Below are 14424 nucleotides of genomic sequence, written 5' to 3' on the forward strand. Positions count from 1 at the left end.
TGTGTCAGCAGCAGGAGGCACATCCAGGAGTGAGGATGTGCCAGCAGCCTGGACAGCTCTCCTGCTGGGAATTGATGGAGATGCAGTGGCTTCACTGTCTTTGGCTGTGATCTTCCCTCCTCTCTGCTGACCATGTCTAGAGCCAGCAGCTTCCTCTAAGTCTTCAGAGGCTGCTGACATGGTGGTGCCTCTTGAAGTCTCTCTTCAATGGCCATGTGCTCTTTGCCCTTCCAGAGGGAGAGCAGAGCCTGTTCCTCCTCTCACATGGTCCCCAGAGCTGCAAAGACTTAGGAGAAGAGGGTCATGGGGATGAGATTTGTGTTTTCCTCATGTGGTCTGGGGGTTGTCTTTAAGTATTTTCAGGTGGTTTTAACTTGTTTGGGTGTTTGTTTGTTTTGGTTTTTTTACAAACTTTTGAATTTTGAAATAAAATGGAGGAATGAGATCCTGCTCTGCCTTACTGTGGGTGGAATGTGTTTGGGAACAGGAGCAGAGGGGGTTGGGTGAAGGACATTTTGCTGAAAGGGGTCTGTGGGTAGTGGGCACCACGATGAAGGAGGCACAGTGGTTGGTGCAGCCCCAGAACATCACCTCAGCTCTGGTTTGCCAGGGGAGTGTGGTCAGCAGGTGCTGTTGTACCCAGTGCTGGGGTGGTGCCCAGCAAGGAGGGGTGTGGAGAAACTGGAGAGCATTTGGTAGGAGCCTGTTGACCTCTCCTGGGCATGGGGTCAAGGGATGGAGGTCAGGGCTGGCTAAGAGGATGCCCTGGAGTGTCCTGTGGCTTCTTGAAGGGCAGTTCCAAGCAGAATGAAGCCAAGGTGCCAAACTGCTTCCAGGTGCAGGTTGGGAAAAGGCTCAGGGCCCAGGAGGATGAGACAGCCCTGGGCACCCGGAGTGGGGTCTGTCTGTCCTTGGAGATGTTCAGAACCTGAGTGAAGGACAACACTCCCTCATTCACTCCAGGCTCAAAGGGAAAGCTTGGAGTGGGATCATGTAGTGGGAGCAGGAACTTGGGACACAGGAGACTTCAGAGACTCCTCCTGATCTAAACCCTTCTCCAGTGCAAAGCCACACTCATTCTTTACCTGCTGCAGCCCCTATAATGAAGGGCTGATCAAAACTGCAGCAGGAGCTGAGCTCCACTGGGCTTGGGGTTGTACCATGGAGATGTCCCTGCAGCCACAGGCTGTCACAGCAGGAAGGTGACCCCTGGGATAGAGGGGCTTAGAGCACCAGCCACCCACTGTCCTGTTGTGCTTGGCCTCCTGGATGGAGTGACCAGCTCTGTGCCCCTCAGACAGCAAAGAGGGGCTGGGGACAGAGGAATGGCCCCTCCAGGCTCTTGGCCTGTGTGACCAGAGCTGCAGGGTGACCCCTGTGAGACTGGGCTGCCTCATGGTACTGAGCTGCCCTGGGAGAGCAGCAGTTGTCTTTCACCAAGCTGGTGAAGGACCCCCAAGTGCCCCTCCTCATGCTGACCAGTGCCTTACACCATGGAGTCCCTGATCTGGGGGACTGAAGCAGCTGTTTCACAGCCCTCTGGGGGCCCTGTAGGCTTTGGATCAGGTGTTCAGACTGAGATACAGAATCCTGGACTGGTTTGGGTTGGAAGGGACCCTAAACATCATCCAGTTCCAACACCTTCCATGAGAAGAGCTGTTCCCTTGTACAGGGAGATCCACATTGACTGAGCACCTCATTGTTCCTGTGGTGCTGAGAGCCACCAGGAGGGCTCAGGGAGGGACTGTCCCCCTTGGGCTGGCAGCCTCAGAGCTCCTGCAGGGCTGAGCAGGTGCTGGATCATCTCTGCTGCACCTGATGCTGCAGTTCCTCCCCTCACTGCATGGAGGAAGAGGAAGGTTCAAGGGCAACAGGTCCCAGTTTGGAAGCCCTGCCTGCCCTATGCTGATGTGCCTCAAAAGAACCCTGAGAGGCTGAGAAGGTGCTTCCTGAAGCCTGTTCCTGTGCAGCTCCCAGGGGAGCTGTCCCTGTGTGTGAGTGCCAGCCCCCCTCACATGGTCTTGGAGGGGTTTTGAGCCCCCCAATCTGAGCATGACCCTCAGCACATCCTCTGCTCCAACCAGGCTGAGATGCAGCTGCCTCTCAGGTTTTGGTTCCTGACACCTCTGCCAGTGCTGGGGATAATGGACTGAGATGCAGAGGGACTTTGTTGGAGTGGTAACACAAAATGAGCCCAAAAGTTCCAAAAAAGGAGAGTGAGGGATGTGAACTGGGAGTTCAAGCCCCCAGTTTGGTCTTTTGGGGGAGCTCCAGGGCCTTCCCAAGGAGCTGAGCTCTGGGATGGGCTGGGGCCACTGAAGCACCTGCATCCTTCCCTCTCTGGAGCACGTGGTGACAGCCGAGCCACTGTCCCCTCAGGCACAGGCACAGGTTGCCCATCACCCTCCACAGGGAGCCCAGGCTCCTGCCCAAGAGTGGCCCTGGGCAGCAAGAGCTGGGGCTGGTGGTCTCCAGGTCAGTGTCCCACCCTCAGCCCTGAGGGAATAATCACTGCTCTGGATGCTTGGTGCATCCATCACCTGAGGCTGGAGCCTCTGTGCCCTCCAGGAGAGCCCCTCCTGGGGGTGCCTGTGGCTGTGCTGCCTCCCCCATGAGCTGTGTCACCTCCATGCTGCTCTGCCCCACTCCCACTGCAACGAAACAAACAGGAATTTCCTGGGGCTTGTCTCCCTAAAACTGTCCCATTACCACCAGGAGGGAACACAGCCTTGCAGCTCTCCCAAAATCAGAGCAGAGAGGGATTCCTGGTTCTGGTGCTTCTTGAGGGACCCCACAGAACCCTTGGGTGACATCACCCACCCACTGGGGATGGTCCAGAATCACTCCCTGGTTTCAGCACCATCCCCTTGGAACCCCCAGCTCCATCCACAGCCAGCACCAGCCCTGGCACCGGCAGGGGCTGGGCTCCAGCTGGGAGGGTGCTGCTGCTTGGGGGCTTCAGTCCCAGCTGGAGCCCTGTGCCGGCCGGGGATCCTGGTGCTGGTGGTGGGAGGTGTGGGACTGGCTGGAGGGGCTGCTGCTGGAGTGGGGGTCCTGCACTGGCTGGGGGGGAGGGGGGGCGGGAAGCAGTGCCTGAGGGGGGCTTGATTCTGTCCCGAGGTTCCAGACCTCGGGAGGTCCCGTATTGACTGGGGAGTTCCTGTCCTGGGTGGGTGCAGGGGGTCTGATCCGGGCTGGCACTGGCTCCAGTCCCCGCCGGTGCGGGGTGCCCGGCCCGGGCCCGGGGCTCCGGTACCATTCCGGGGAAGATGCGACAGGGAGCTCCGGTACCGGCCGGGGGGCTCTGCCGGCCGGGGGGTGATGCCAGCGGGGCTCCGCTGCTGCAGTGCCGCGGGTGCCAGCGGCGCTGCGGCAGCCGGGGCGGGGAGGGTGGAAGGGGCCGGTACCGGGGGCGGCGGGGCCGGGCGGGGCGGGGCGGGCCCGGGGCGGCGCTGCCGGTGCCGCTGCCGGCGCTGCCGGTGCCGGTGCCGGTCCGGTCCGGCGGGCCCGGGGCCGCGCGCGGGCGGGGCGGGGGCGGCGCTGCCGGCCCGGCCCGGGGCGGGGGGGCCGGACGGGACGGTGACGGTCCCCGGCGCGGCGGGCCCGGCGCGGCCGCTGGCGGAGCATGAGGGAGCCATGAGCCCGCTGCGGGGGTGGCTGCTGGCCGCGCTGCTCTCGCTCGCCCCGCGGGCAGGTAGGTCCGGACCCGCTCCCGCTCCGGCATCGCCCCGGTACCGGCCCCGCTCCCGGCCCCGCATCGCGCCCGCCGCGCTCCCGGCCCCGCATCGCCCCGCTCCGCTCCCGGCCCCGCCGCCGCCGCTGCGGCTTTTTCGCTGCATCGACACATTTTTCCGCAGCGCCGCCCCGCAGAGCCCCGGGAGGGGCCGGGCCCGCGATCCCCCCGCACCTGCCCGGCCCCGGCCCCGCAGCCCCGGCCCCGCAGCCCCGCGTCCCCACCCGGCCCCGGCCCCGCACCTGCTCCGGCCCCGCGCCCTCCACCGCGCTGTCCCCGCAGCGGCCCCCGCCGTGTTTCCTCTCCGGAGGTGGCCGCAGAGCAGCCCCCCATGCCCCCTTCAGGATGTGTCCCCATCTCGGCTTCCCCGTTCCCTGCATGTCCCATAGATGTCCTCATAGCAGCCCTGCACGTCCCCTTGGGTTGTGTCCCCATAGCGGCCGCTCCCCGTGTCCCCTGGCTGTCACCTCCAAAGGTGTCCCTGCACCAGCCCTGCTGTCCCCTCGTTGTCCCCTCTAGGGAGGTGTCCCCATACCGATCTTCCATCTCCCATTCGGTGGTGTCCCCATCCCGGCCCTCTCTGTCCCCTGGGTGTCCCCTCTGAGATGTGTCCCCATTCCAGCCCCCCCGTTTTCCCTGCATGTTCCCCCCAGGATATACTGCTCCCTCCCAACCTATCCTCCAGGTGTGATGGCATTTCTGAGCCCACTCTCCCCTGCATGCCCCCCTCTGGGATGCATCACTTTATCAGCCACCCATGTCCCCTCTGTGTCCCCTTCAGGACATGCCACTGTGTCTGAGACCTCCTGAGCTTCCCCATCCAGATATGTTCCCCTACTGGTCACCCCCATCCCCTGGGCACCCGTCCCAGCCCGTGCTTGCTGGGTGTTCCCTCCGTGTCCCCCACCAGCGTGCCTGGGTGTTCCCCAGCTGTACATCCTGGGACAATCCCTGTACTCACGCTCCATGTTCCTGGACATCCCATCCAGGACACGAGTGTCCTCTTCTGGATGCAGTGCCACACTTGGGCCACCCCCTGAGCGCGTTCATCAACTCTGTCCCCTTGTGTTCCCACCCCTGCGTGTTCTCATCTCCCTGTCCCTCCTCATCCCCAGCCCTCCGCGTCCCCTTGTCCCCAGGCCCCTTTGTCTCTATCCCTTCTCCTGCCAGGCCCCCGTGTCCCCAGCCCTCCCAGGGTGGCCACGACCCTGTCCCCTGTTCCTTGTTCCCTGTCCGGCAGGTGCTGCCGCGCAGGCCGGAGCTCTGCCGCGGAGGCTCCCGCGGGCCGCATGGCAGGAAGGGCGGGTGGTGTCCCAAATCACCCACCCCAGCAGGCTGGTGGGGCAGAGCTCGGGCGGAGAAGTCCCAAAGCATCAGTTGGACACCAGGGTCAGGCATGACCCCGGAGGAGAAGGAGGAGGAGGAGGAGGAGGAGGTGGAGGACCCGTAAGTGAACGACAACCCCCAACCCGCTCCCTTGCGGGCTCCCTGGCAGGTGGCGGGTCCAGGTGCCCAGGCAGCCGCCGTCGCTGGCCCAGCCACACCCCAGCGTGTGCGCGGGTGCCCCAACCCGAACTGGAGCCCTCGTCCCCGCAGGGACCGTCCCGCTGCCATCCTCCCCGGAGGGACACTGACTTGTGCCGAAAAATCCCATTAAATCTGGGGACCAGTGGCGCGCGGGTGTTGGGAGAAATGAAACGGGAGCGGGCAGGTGGCGAGCGGGGCTCCCACGGGAATAGACTCGTGGATCCGGCAAGGACGGATTCAGGCCCCCATGTCCCCCCCAGTGCCGTTCCCAGAGCACCCCCGGCCCCATGGGGTGACCTTCACCCCATCGCGGGCTGTCCCGGCGTTTCGGGGAGCAGCATCCCGCCCCATCCGGCTCGGGGGAGTTGCGGTGCTGCCGCCGCGGGGGCCGGCGCCCATCGATCCCCGTCCGCGCCGGGTGAAGGCGAGATGAGGAGCTGCTCTCGCCGCAGAGGTGATTTACACCCGGCGTCGAGTGAAACTGCCGGACGCCGGGAAGCGCCGCGCTGGCGGGGGGCCAGGGAGGTGTTAAACTCCGGTGTGACGGCGGGAGGGACCAGCGGGATCGGGGGAATTCGGGGCTGGACCGGCGGCAGAGCCCCTCCGGCAGTGCTGCCGGACCCCAGGGATGCGGTGGGGACGCGGGACATCCCCTCCCTGTGATGACAGACAGCTCCTCATCCCTGTGTCCCCATCCCGAGCTGCGCCGGCTTCCAGCAAGGGGGCAGGGTGTGTCAGGATGGGGTCGGTTTTTCTGTGTTTTCCCCCGTTAAGCACCGGAGGGACCTGAGCCGGTGCCGGGCTCTTTCTCCGCCGTGCGCCGAGTTTGCGGGGTCTGAGGCCGCGCCGCAGCGCTCGGCTCCCGCTGCCGGCGGCAGGAATTAGGAATTAGGTCAGGAGCGGCGGCGCCGCAGGGCGGGAGGAGCGGCGGCTCGGCGGGGCTGGGCCGAGCGCCGGGGGGACCCTGGGCACCCCCACCCAGCACGGCACCCGCCGAGGGGGCGATGGGGCGCAGGTACCATCCCAGTGCTCCAGGGGTGATGGGTTTAAGAGAAAAAAAAAATGTTTTTTCTTTATGCTGAATTTTTCCGTTAAAAAAAAAAAAAAAAAAAAAAAAAAAAAAAAAAAAAAAAAAGAAGTACATCTTCACAGGCTGCATATTTGGGTTGGGGTTTTAATTATTATTTTAGGTATGATTTTTTGGGGGGGGCTGACGGCTCTGGCTGTCCTGCAGGGGCTGCACCTGGCACAGGTGAGCTTCATGGTGCGTGCCTTCGGCTCAGCCTTCACCCTCGATCTCCGGCTGAACCAGTGAGTGCCCCGGGGGTCCCTGCAGGGGAGCGAACAAGGGGCTGCTGGTGCCCCCCGGGAGGAGCTGGGGGTGCTGGGGGTGGGGGAGTTGTGCAGAGCCGTCCCAGCGTTTGGGGCTGAGCCGGGGGTGTGGAGCAGAGGGGAGAGGGACCCATGGGATGCCGAACTGGAGGGGGTCCCATGCTGGGGTGATTCCTTGTATATGGATGGTGGGTGGTCTCCCACACCGGGGAGGTGCCCCGTACATGGATCGCTTCTGTTGTCTCCCTCTTCCTCCTCTTTCTCCTCTTCCTCTCCACCCCACGGCCTCTCACCCCCCACCTGCTCCCGGCAGTCACCTCCTCGCCTCGCACTACATTGAGCGGCACGTCGGCGCTGGCAGCAACAGCAGCCACAGCACGGTAAGATGAGTGCCAGGCTGTGCCAAACCACGCTGTGCCAAACCACATTGTGCCAAACCACGCCATGCTGTGTCAAACCGTGCCATGCCACGCTGTGCCAGTGCAGGGTTGTTGTGGCCAGTTCATAAACCTCACAAAAGCCCAGGAATGGCCCCCAACAGCTCAGCATCCCCCACCCTCTGCCCCTGGGTGCCCAGCCCCTGCCTGGGGGTGCTGCCATGGTGCTCGGGATGCTCCTGGAGCGGGGGATCCCCGCGTGCTGTGGGCACCGCGCACACCCTGAGGGTGCCCGGCAAGACCCCAGAGCCCCGAGGCTGCTGCGGCCCTGGGGCTGCGGGGCCGGGCGGGACCCGGGGCTCAGCCCGTCCCGCTCCGCAGGGCGCGGGGGAGCACTGCTACTACCAGGGCCGGATCCGGGGGCAGCCCCGCTCCTTCGCCGCTCTCTCCAGCTGCCAGGGCCTGCGGTGAGTACCCCACTGCCCACAGGGGTCGGGGGGCTGCACCCCTCTGCGCCCCGACACGGCCACCTCTGTTTGCAGCGGAGTCTTCTCGGACGGCCGAGCCACGTACCTGATCGAGCCCCAGGCGGGCGCCGAGCACGGGCAGGTGAGCGGTGCCACTGCCTGAGCACCCCGAGGCGGCTTTACGGGTCTGGCTGTGGCTGGGGGACAGCGGTGGGGACACGGGGAGGTGGCAGTCCTCCCCTGCCACGCACGGCCGTGACACACCTCTCCCCGTGCCAGGGCCTTCGACCACACATCGTGCAGCGCGTCCCCAGCTGCCCCCGACTGGGTGAGCCTCTCAAAGCTGTTCCTGGCGGTTTGTGGTGGTGGCCTCAGTGGCCCCGTGTCCTGGTGTCCCATCACCTCTGTCCCTTCCCTCCAGGCTGCCTCTTCCCTGCGCTGAGCCAGCGTGTCCCGGGTGGAACTCCAAAGCTGCGGCGGAGGCGGCAGGTTAGTGGGGACAACGGGGTACACAGGGTTAGTGGGGACAATGGGGTACACAGGGCAGGAGACACAGGACATGGGCAGGGGACAAGTGTGCTTGACCCTGGTTGATTGCTGTCGGTTGGCTGCGGGTGCAGCCAGGCTCAGCTATGGGTGCTAGGGCCGTGTTTGCAGAGTGCTGTTCCTGCCAGGGGACCCACTGGAAAACTGGTGGGGCTGCATCTCAAGAGCACCCAGTGGCTGTCCCCGCTCCCTGTGTCCCCGGGAGGGCTCGGGAGCCCCACGCGGGTGCCGGTGCCGGCTCAGCCGCGGGTTCCCCGCAGGTCCGCCGAGCCCAGCACACGGTGCACAGCGAGACCAAGTACATCGAGCTGGCCGTGGTGAATGACCATCAGCTGGTGAGCGGGGTGGTTCCTGGGGCTGGCGGGGGCCATGAGGGGTCGGGCTGCCTCCCCCCCAGTCCCACCTGGCTCCTGGTGTGCCCCCAGTTCCTGCAGCTCCGCCAGTCCGTAGTTCTCACCAGCAACTTCGCCAAGTCCGTGGTCAACCTGGCTGACATGGTGAGGGGGGTCCCTGGAAGGAATTTGTCCCTGGGGGCAGTTGTCCCTGGGAGGGTTAATCCCTGGCATCTGATGGGTTTGTCCCTTGGGGACTTCATTCCCCTTCATTCCCAAGGGATTTATGCCCAGTGGAATTGTTCTCTTATTCCTGGAAGGAGGGTTTATCCCCCATCCTGGTGGGTTTGTCCCTGGGGGTGTTATCCTTGAGAGGACTGTTCCCAGCAGCTGGATTTGTTCCCAGGGAGTTTGTCCTTAGTTCCTGGTGGTTTTTCCCGAGGGTTTGGTACTCAGCACCTGCTGGGTTGGTCCATTGTGAGTTTGGTCCCAGGGAGTTTGTCCCACTCTTGTTTTTTTTCTCTGCCACCTGGTGGGTTTGTCTCACCGGAGCTTTGTCCCTGAGGAATTGTCCCAGGTGTCTGATGTGTGCTCAGCCCCTGAAGTTGTCCACTGGGCTTTATCCCCAGTACCTGGTGGGTTTGTCCCTGGGAGGGTTTGTGTCCCCAACACCACCCCTTCGTCCCCACAGATCTACAAGGAGCAGCTCAACACCCGCATCGTGCTGGTGGCCATGGAGACATGGGCGGCCGAGGACCGGATCCGGATGGGGCAAGACTCCCTGGAGACCCTGAACGAGTTTGTGAAGTACCGGCGCGAGGGGCTGGCGGAGCACAGTGACACCGTGCACCTCTTCTCGTGAGCGCTGCGGCCACATGTCCCCCCGGGGCCGGGACCAGGTTCCCCGTCCCCATCATCCTCTCCCTCGCAGGGGTCGGACCTTCCAGAGCAGCCGCAGCGGCACCGCCTTTGTCGGGGGCATCTGCTCCCCTGGCCGCGCCGGCGGCGTCAACGAGGCGAGTGGAGGACAGGGCTGGGGACAGGGCTGGGGACAGGACTGGGGACGGGGACAGGGACAGGGCTGGGGACAGGGCCGGGACAGGGCTGGGGACAGGGCTGGGACAGGGACGGGACAGGGCTGGGGACAGAGCTGGGGACAGGGCTGGGGACGGGGACAGGGCTGGGGACATGGCTGGGAACATGGCTGGGACAGGGCTGGGGACAGGGACAGAGCCGGGGACAGGGTTGGGGACAGGTCGGGGACAGAGCCAGGACAGGGCCGGGGTCACTGCGGTGACACCGCGTCTCTCCCGCGCAGTACGGCAACGTGGCGGCCATGGCAGTGACACTGGCACAGACACTGGGGCAGAACGTGGGCATGATGTGGAACAAGCACCGCACGGCCGCAGGTACGCGCCTCGGGGCCGGGGGGAGCACGGGGACACGCCGCGGTGCCACCGGGCTGACAGAGGGACAGCCAGCACCGCCAGCCCTCTGCTCTGCTCTGCTCTCCCCCCAGGGGACTGCCGCTGTCCGGACGTGTGGCTGGGCTGTATCATGGAGGACACAGGGTGGGTGCCCGCTGGGGGTGGCACTGCCACATCCCCTGCCACACCTCGTGTCACCGCTGCGGGGGCATCGCCGAGGGTGCAGGCGGGGTTCGGGTGTCTGGCAGTGCCTCCGGGCGAGGGCAGGGTGTGACGGTGTGACAGTGACCCCCTGCCACAGGTACTACCTCCCACGGAAATTCTCCCGCTGCAGCATTGATGAGTACAACCAGTTTCTGCAGGACGGCGGCGGCAGCTGCCTCTTCAACAAACCCCTGAAGGTACCGGCCCCTCTGGGGGTCACAGTGGGGGGCGAGGCTCTGGATGTGGATTCCGGGATCCCTTTGGGACTCGTGGTGTCCCCAGCCACGGTCAAAAAGTGCTGGTGCTGAACTTCCAGCGGGGCTGGAGCCTGTGCCCAGCATCATTTTGGGGGTGCTGCCATTCCCCGGGGATGGGATGCCCTTGTCGGGGGGCTCACAGCAGCAGCTCTGGTGTGTGTGTGTGTGTGTGTGTGTGTGTGTGTGTGTGTGTGTGATGTCCCCCCTCGGTCCCGGCAGCTCCTGGACCCTCCCGAGTGCGGCAATGGCTTCGTGGAGGCAGGCGAGGAGTGCGACTGCGGCTCGCTGGCGGTGAGCAGGGTCGGGGGGCTGTTCCCCCCGTTCTGGGGGGGTGCCGGGGGGCTGATGGCCGTGATTCCGAATGCTGTCCTGGCAGGAGTGTGCGAGGAGTGGAGGAAACTGCTGCAAGAAATGCACCCTGACCCACGACGCCATGTGCAGCGATGGGCTCTGCTGCAAGGGCTGCAAGGTACGGGGCTGGGAGCGTGCAGGGGGCTCAGGGGGGGCAGGGTCCAGATGTGGATCCGATGTGGTCCTGCCCCATTCCTGATGAACTGGGTTTGTGCCCCGGGCAGTACGAGCCACGTGGTGTGTCCTGCCGGGAGGCTGTGAACGAGTGTGACATCCCTGAGACCTGCACCGGGGATTCCAGCCAGGTGAGTGGGGCTGGGGGGACACGGTGGGACATGTTGTGGGGCCTTGTGGCATCACCCAACCTCTTTTCCCTGTCCCCACAGTGTCCCCCCAACCTCCACAAACTGGATGGATACTTCTGTGAGAACGAGCAGGTGAGTGGTGGGACAGCCTGGGGCTGGGCACATCCCACAGGCTCCAGAATCGGGGCTTGTGCATGTTGGAAGTGCATTTGGGAATGTCCAAGTCCCCGCTGGGTGGGGATGGAGCAGCCTGGTCTGGTGGAAGGGGATGGGCTTTAGGGTCCCTCCCAGCCCAAACCAATCTGTGATGTTTTTGTCAGCAATCACAGCCTCAGCTCAGACACGTACCCACACGTGGGTGTGGATTTTAGGGTGGGCAGGAGGCCCTGATCCCCCACTGCTGCCCCGTGGCTGTGCACACATGTGGCTTCTGATCCCTGGGATCTGATCATGAACTGAGGCAGTGGTTCTGGGACCAGGCACGGGTTGGGGGAGGTGTGTGGGGTTCATTGGCCCTGCAGCACCTCCCTGAGCACGCGTGTGAGCCCCTCTGAGCCTCATCACCCCTTCCGAGTCCCTGACCCTCCTCCAGGACCCCTGACCCTCCTCCAGGACTCCTGACCTCTCCCCAGCCCCTGACCCTCCTCCAGGACCCCTGACCCTCCTCCAGGACCCCTGACCTCTCTCCCCTCCCTGCAGGGACGGTGCTACGGCGGGCGCTGCAAAACTCGGGACCGCCAGTGCAACGCGCTGTGGGGCCGCAGTGAGTGCTGGCCTGGGCGGGGCGGGGTGGGACTCAGGGGGTGACAAGCAGGTGACATCCGCTCTCTGCCAGGCTCGGCCGAGCGCTTCTGCTACGAGAAGCTGAACGTGGAGGGAACGGAGCGGGGGAACTGCGGGCGCGAGGGCCTGGGCTGGCTGCAGTGCAACAAGCAGTGAGTGACCCCTGTCCCCTGTCCCCCTCTCCGTGCCCACCTGAATGACCCCTGTCCCGTGTCCCGGTGCCACCTGCCATCCTGGTGACACCACCGCTGCCTTGAAGGGACGTCCTGTGCGGCTTCCTCCTGTGCGCCAACATCTCGGGGTCTCCGCGCCTGGGGGAGCTCAGCGGGGAGATCGCCACCACCACCTTCTACCACCAGAACCGCTACGTGGACTGCAGGTAACGGCGCCCCCGCGGCACCGGCGCGGCTCCGGCGCCCGCGGCTCCCGGTGCCACCGCTGCGGCTGTCCCGGCGCAGGGGCGGCCACGTGCAGCTGGTGGATGGCTCGGACCTGAGCTACGTGGAGGACGGGACGCCCTGCGGGCCCGGAATGCTCTGTCTCGACCGCAAATGCCTTCCAGCCACCGCCTTTAACTTCAGCTCCTGTCCCGGCAGCTGGGACGGGAAGATCTGCTTCGACCACGGGGTGAGGGGCGCGGCGGGGACAGGGGGACACCGGGGACTGTCACAATAGCTGAGGGTGACGCTGTCCTCTCACAGGTTTGCAGCAACGAGGGGAAGTGCATCTGCCGGGCGGAGTGGACGGGGAAGGACTGCAGCGTCTACGACCCCATCCCCGAGCCGAAGCCGACGGGGGAGACGGAGCGATACAAGGGTCCGTGTGCCCGCGGGGACACGGGCTCCCTGCTGTCCCCAGGCCGCACAGGCTGGGCTGTCCCGCTCTGTCCCTGCCACTCCGGGGCTCCAGAGTGTCCCATGGCTGGGTTTGCCCCTCTCCTCCCAGGTCCCCACAGCTCTGGGTCATCCCTGAGGCTGTGTCCCCGTGTCCCCGCGTCCCCGCATCCCGTCCCCACCGAGGTGTGTCCCTATGGCTGGGTTTGCCTCCCTCCCAGGTCCCCACAGCACTGGCACTGCCCTGGGGCTGTGTCCTGGTGTCCCTCTGTCCCCTCCCCACTGACATGTTCCCTGTGACTGGGTTTGTCCCCTTCCCGAGTCCCCATGGCGCTGGGGCATCCCTGGGGCTATGTCCCCATGTCCCCACGTCCTCTTCCCACTGACGTGTGACCCTGTCCCCTCCTCCCTGTCCCGTCTGTCACAGGTCCCAGTGGCACCAATATCATTATCGGCTCCATCGCGGGGGCCGTGCTGGTGGCTGCCATCGTCCTAGGGGGGACAGGCTGGGGATTTAAGTAAGCAGCCACCGCATGGCTCGTCCCCTCTGCTGCTGTCACCGGCCACGTCCCCTCTGCACACCGTCACCGCACCAGGGCCAGGCCGTGCCCTGCTGGGCATCCCCTGCCACGTGGCCTCTGGTCCCCTTGGCCCTGCCTGGTCCCCTGACCCTGCCTGGCCCCTTGTCCCAGCCCCTGCCTGACCCCTGGTCCTGCCTGCCCTGCCTGCATGTGGCGTTGGGGTGTCACTGTCACCCGGGCGCCGTGGCCGTGCCTGTCCCCGAGCATGGGGTGCTGGGGCGGGGGCTGTGTCGGTGGCCCCTCCGTGTGTGCTCCTGCCTGGCACTGGGACACTGCTGCTGCCTGTAGGCCCAGGGACACTGGGGTGGGGGGGACGCACCAGTGGGGACAGCAGGGACACGGGGGTGGCACTAATGCTCCTCTCCTCTCCCCCTGCCACCCCCCCAAGGAACATCCGCCGAGGAAGGTACGACCCGGCGCAGCAGGGAGTGTAACCGTGTCCCCCCCATCGTCTCGTCACCGTCCCTGTCACCGTCACCGTCCGGCAGCCTGACGGCGTGGGAGCCCCCGGGCCCGTCTGTCCGTGTGCTGTGTGTCCGGCCGTGCTGTCTCCATCTCTGTGCCCCCAGGGCTGAAGGGGAGCAGCGGCTGGGGGGGCCTGGCAGCAGCCCCCCCCCCGGTGCTGGCTCATTTCAGCTCAGTGTCCCCCCATGTGTCACCCCCCTGTCACAACCCCCCACTAAACGCACCCCACTTCTGTGTTGCAGGTCCGGGGGGGCCTGAGCGGGGCCGCTCTGCCCCACCCCCCCAGCACCTCATTAACAGCAATTAAATGGGGCGGCGCTGCCGAGGGTCCCGCCGAGGAGGAGAATGGGGGGTGGGGCACCCGGGAGCGCTGCCCGGCCCCCCCGCACGGCCACGAATGTACGGGGACCCCCGGCCCCCCCCGGGCTGGCAGCGCTCGGCACTGGATGGATGGATGGATGGATGGATGGATGGATGGATGGATGGATGGATGGATGGATGGATGGATGGATGGATGGATGAATGAATGTACCTGCGGGGCCAGGGGGAGCCCGGCCCCACTGCCCCTCTGCCCTCCAGCAGCATCTTCCAGCCAGGGGCCTGGGACCCCAAGAGGCAGGCCCGTGTACCCCAGAACAAGGCCAGTGTCCCCAGGACAAGGCCAGTAATTCCCAGTACCAGGCCAGTAATTCCCAGTACCAGGCCAGTGCCCTTTCCCAGTTCAGGGCCTGGAGTCGTGTTCCCCCCTGCCCCAATGCCTGGGCTGGGTCCCACGGGGGCTAAGTTCTGCACCCCAGATGTGCCTCCCTGCCCCCCCAAAGCTCAGCAGCCCCGTGTGGGGTTTGTCCCTTCAAATTCCCTGATCCCCCATGTCATGGCTGCACCCCCAAGCCATGGGACCCCG

At 65.2% G+C, this 14424-nt stretch overlaps 1 protein-coding gene across 3 annotated transcripts; it reads left to right on the plus strand.

Moving 5' to 3' along the window:
* Window positions 1-3451: 3451 nt before the first annotated feature.
* On the plus strand, window positions 3452-13932 carry ADAM11 (ADAM metallopeptidase domain 11; the record flags this gene model as incomplete). Of its 3 annotated transcripts, XM_079327689.1 has the most annotated exons (27): window positions 3452-3694; window positions 4974-5179; window positions 6495-6571; window positions 6906-6972; window positions 7351-7436; window positions 7512-7578; window positions 7716-7764; window positions 7858-7925; window positions 8243-8317; window positions 8408-8479; window positions 9006-9172; window positions 9246-9330; window positions 9633-9723; window positions 9834-9885; window positions 10043-10142; window positions 10422-10493; window positions 10579-10671; window positions 10778-10858; window positions 10940-10990; window positions 11558-11621; window positions 11694-11793; window positions 11901-12020; window positions 12100-12268; window positions 12343-12457; window positions 12902-12992; window positions 13444-13461; window positions 13763-13932. In XM_079327689.1, exons 1-27 carry the CDS (start codon window positions 3637-3639, stop codon window positions 13776-13778), a joined length of 2310 nt encoding a protein of 769 aa, XP_079183815.1. In that variant the 5' UTR covers window positions 3452-3636. The 3 variants fall into 3 exon arrangements, with proteins under 3 accessions (XP_079183815.1, XP_079183814.1, XP_079183816.1); XM_079327688.1 differs by having other exon boundaries at window positions 13444-13930; XM_079327690.1 differs by lacking the exons at window positions 13444-13461; window positions 13763-13932 and having other exon boundaries at window positions 12902-12996.
* Between the last annotated feature and the right edge of the window lie 492 nt (window positions 13933-14424).

The sequence above is a fragment of the Erithacus rubecula genome (assembly GCF_903797595.1).
Source record: "Erithacus rubecula genome assembly, chromosome: 27".
NCBI lineage: Eukaryota > Metazoa > Chordata > Aves > Passeriformes > Muscicapidae > Erithacus > Erithacus rubecula.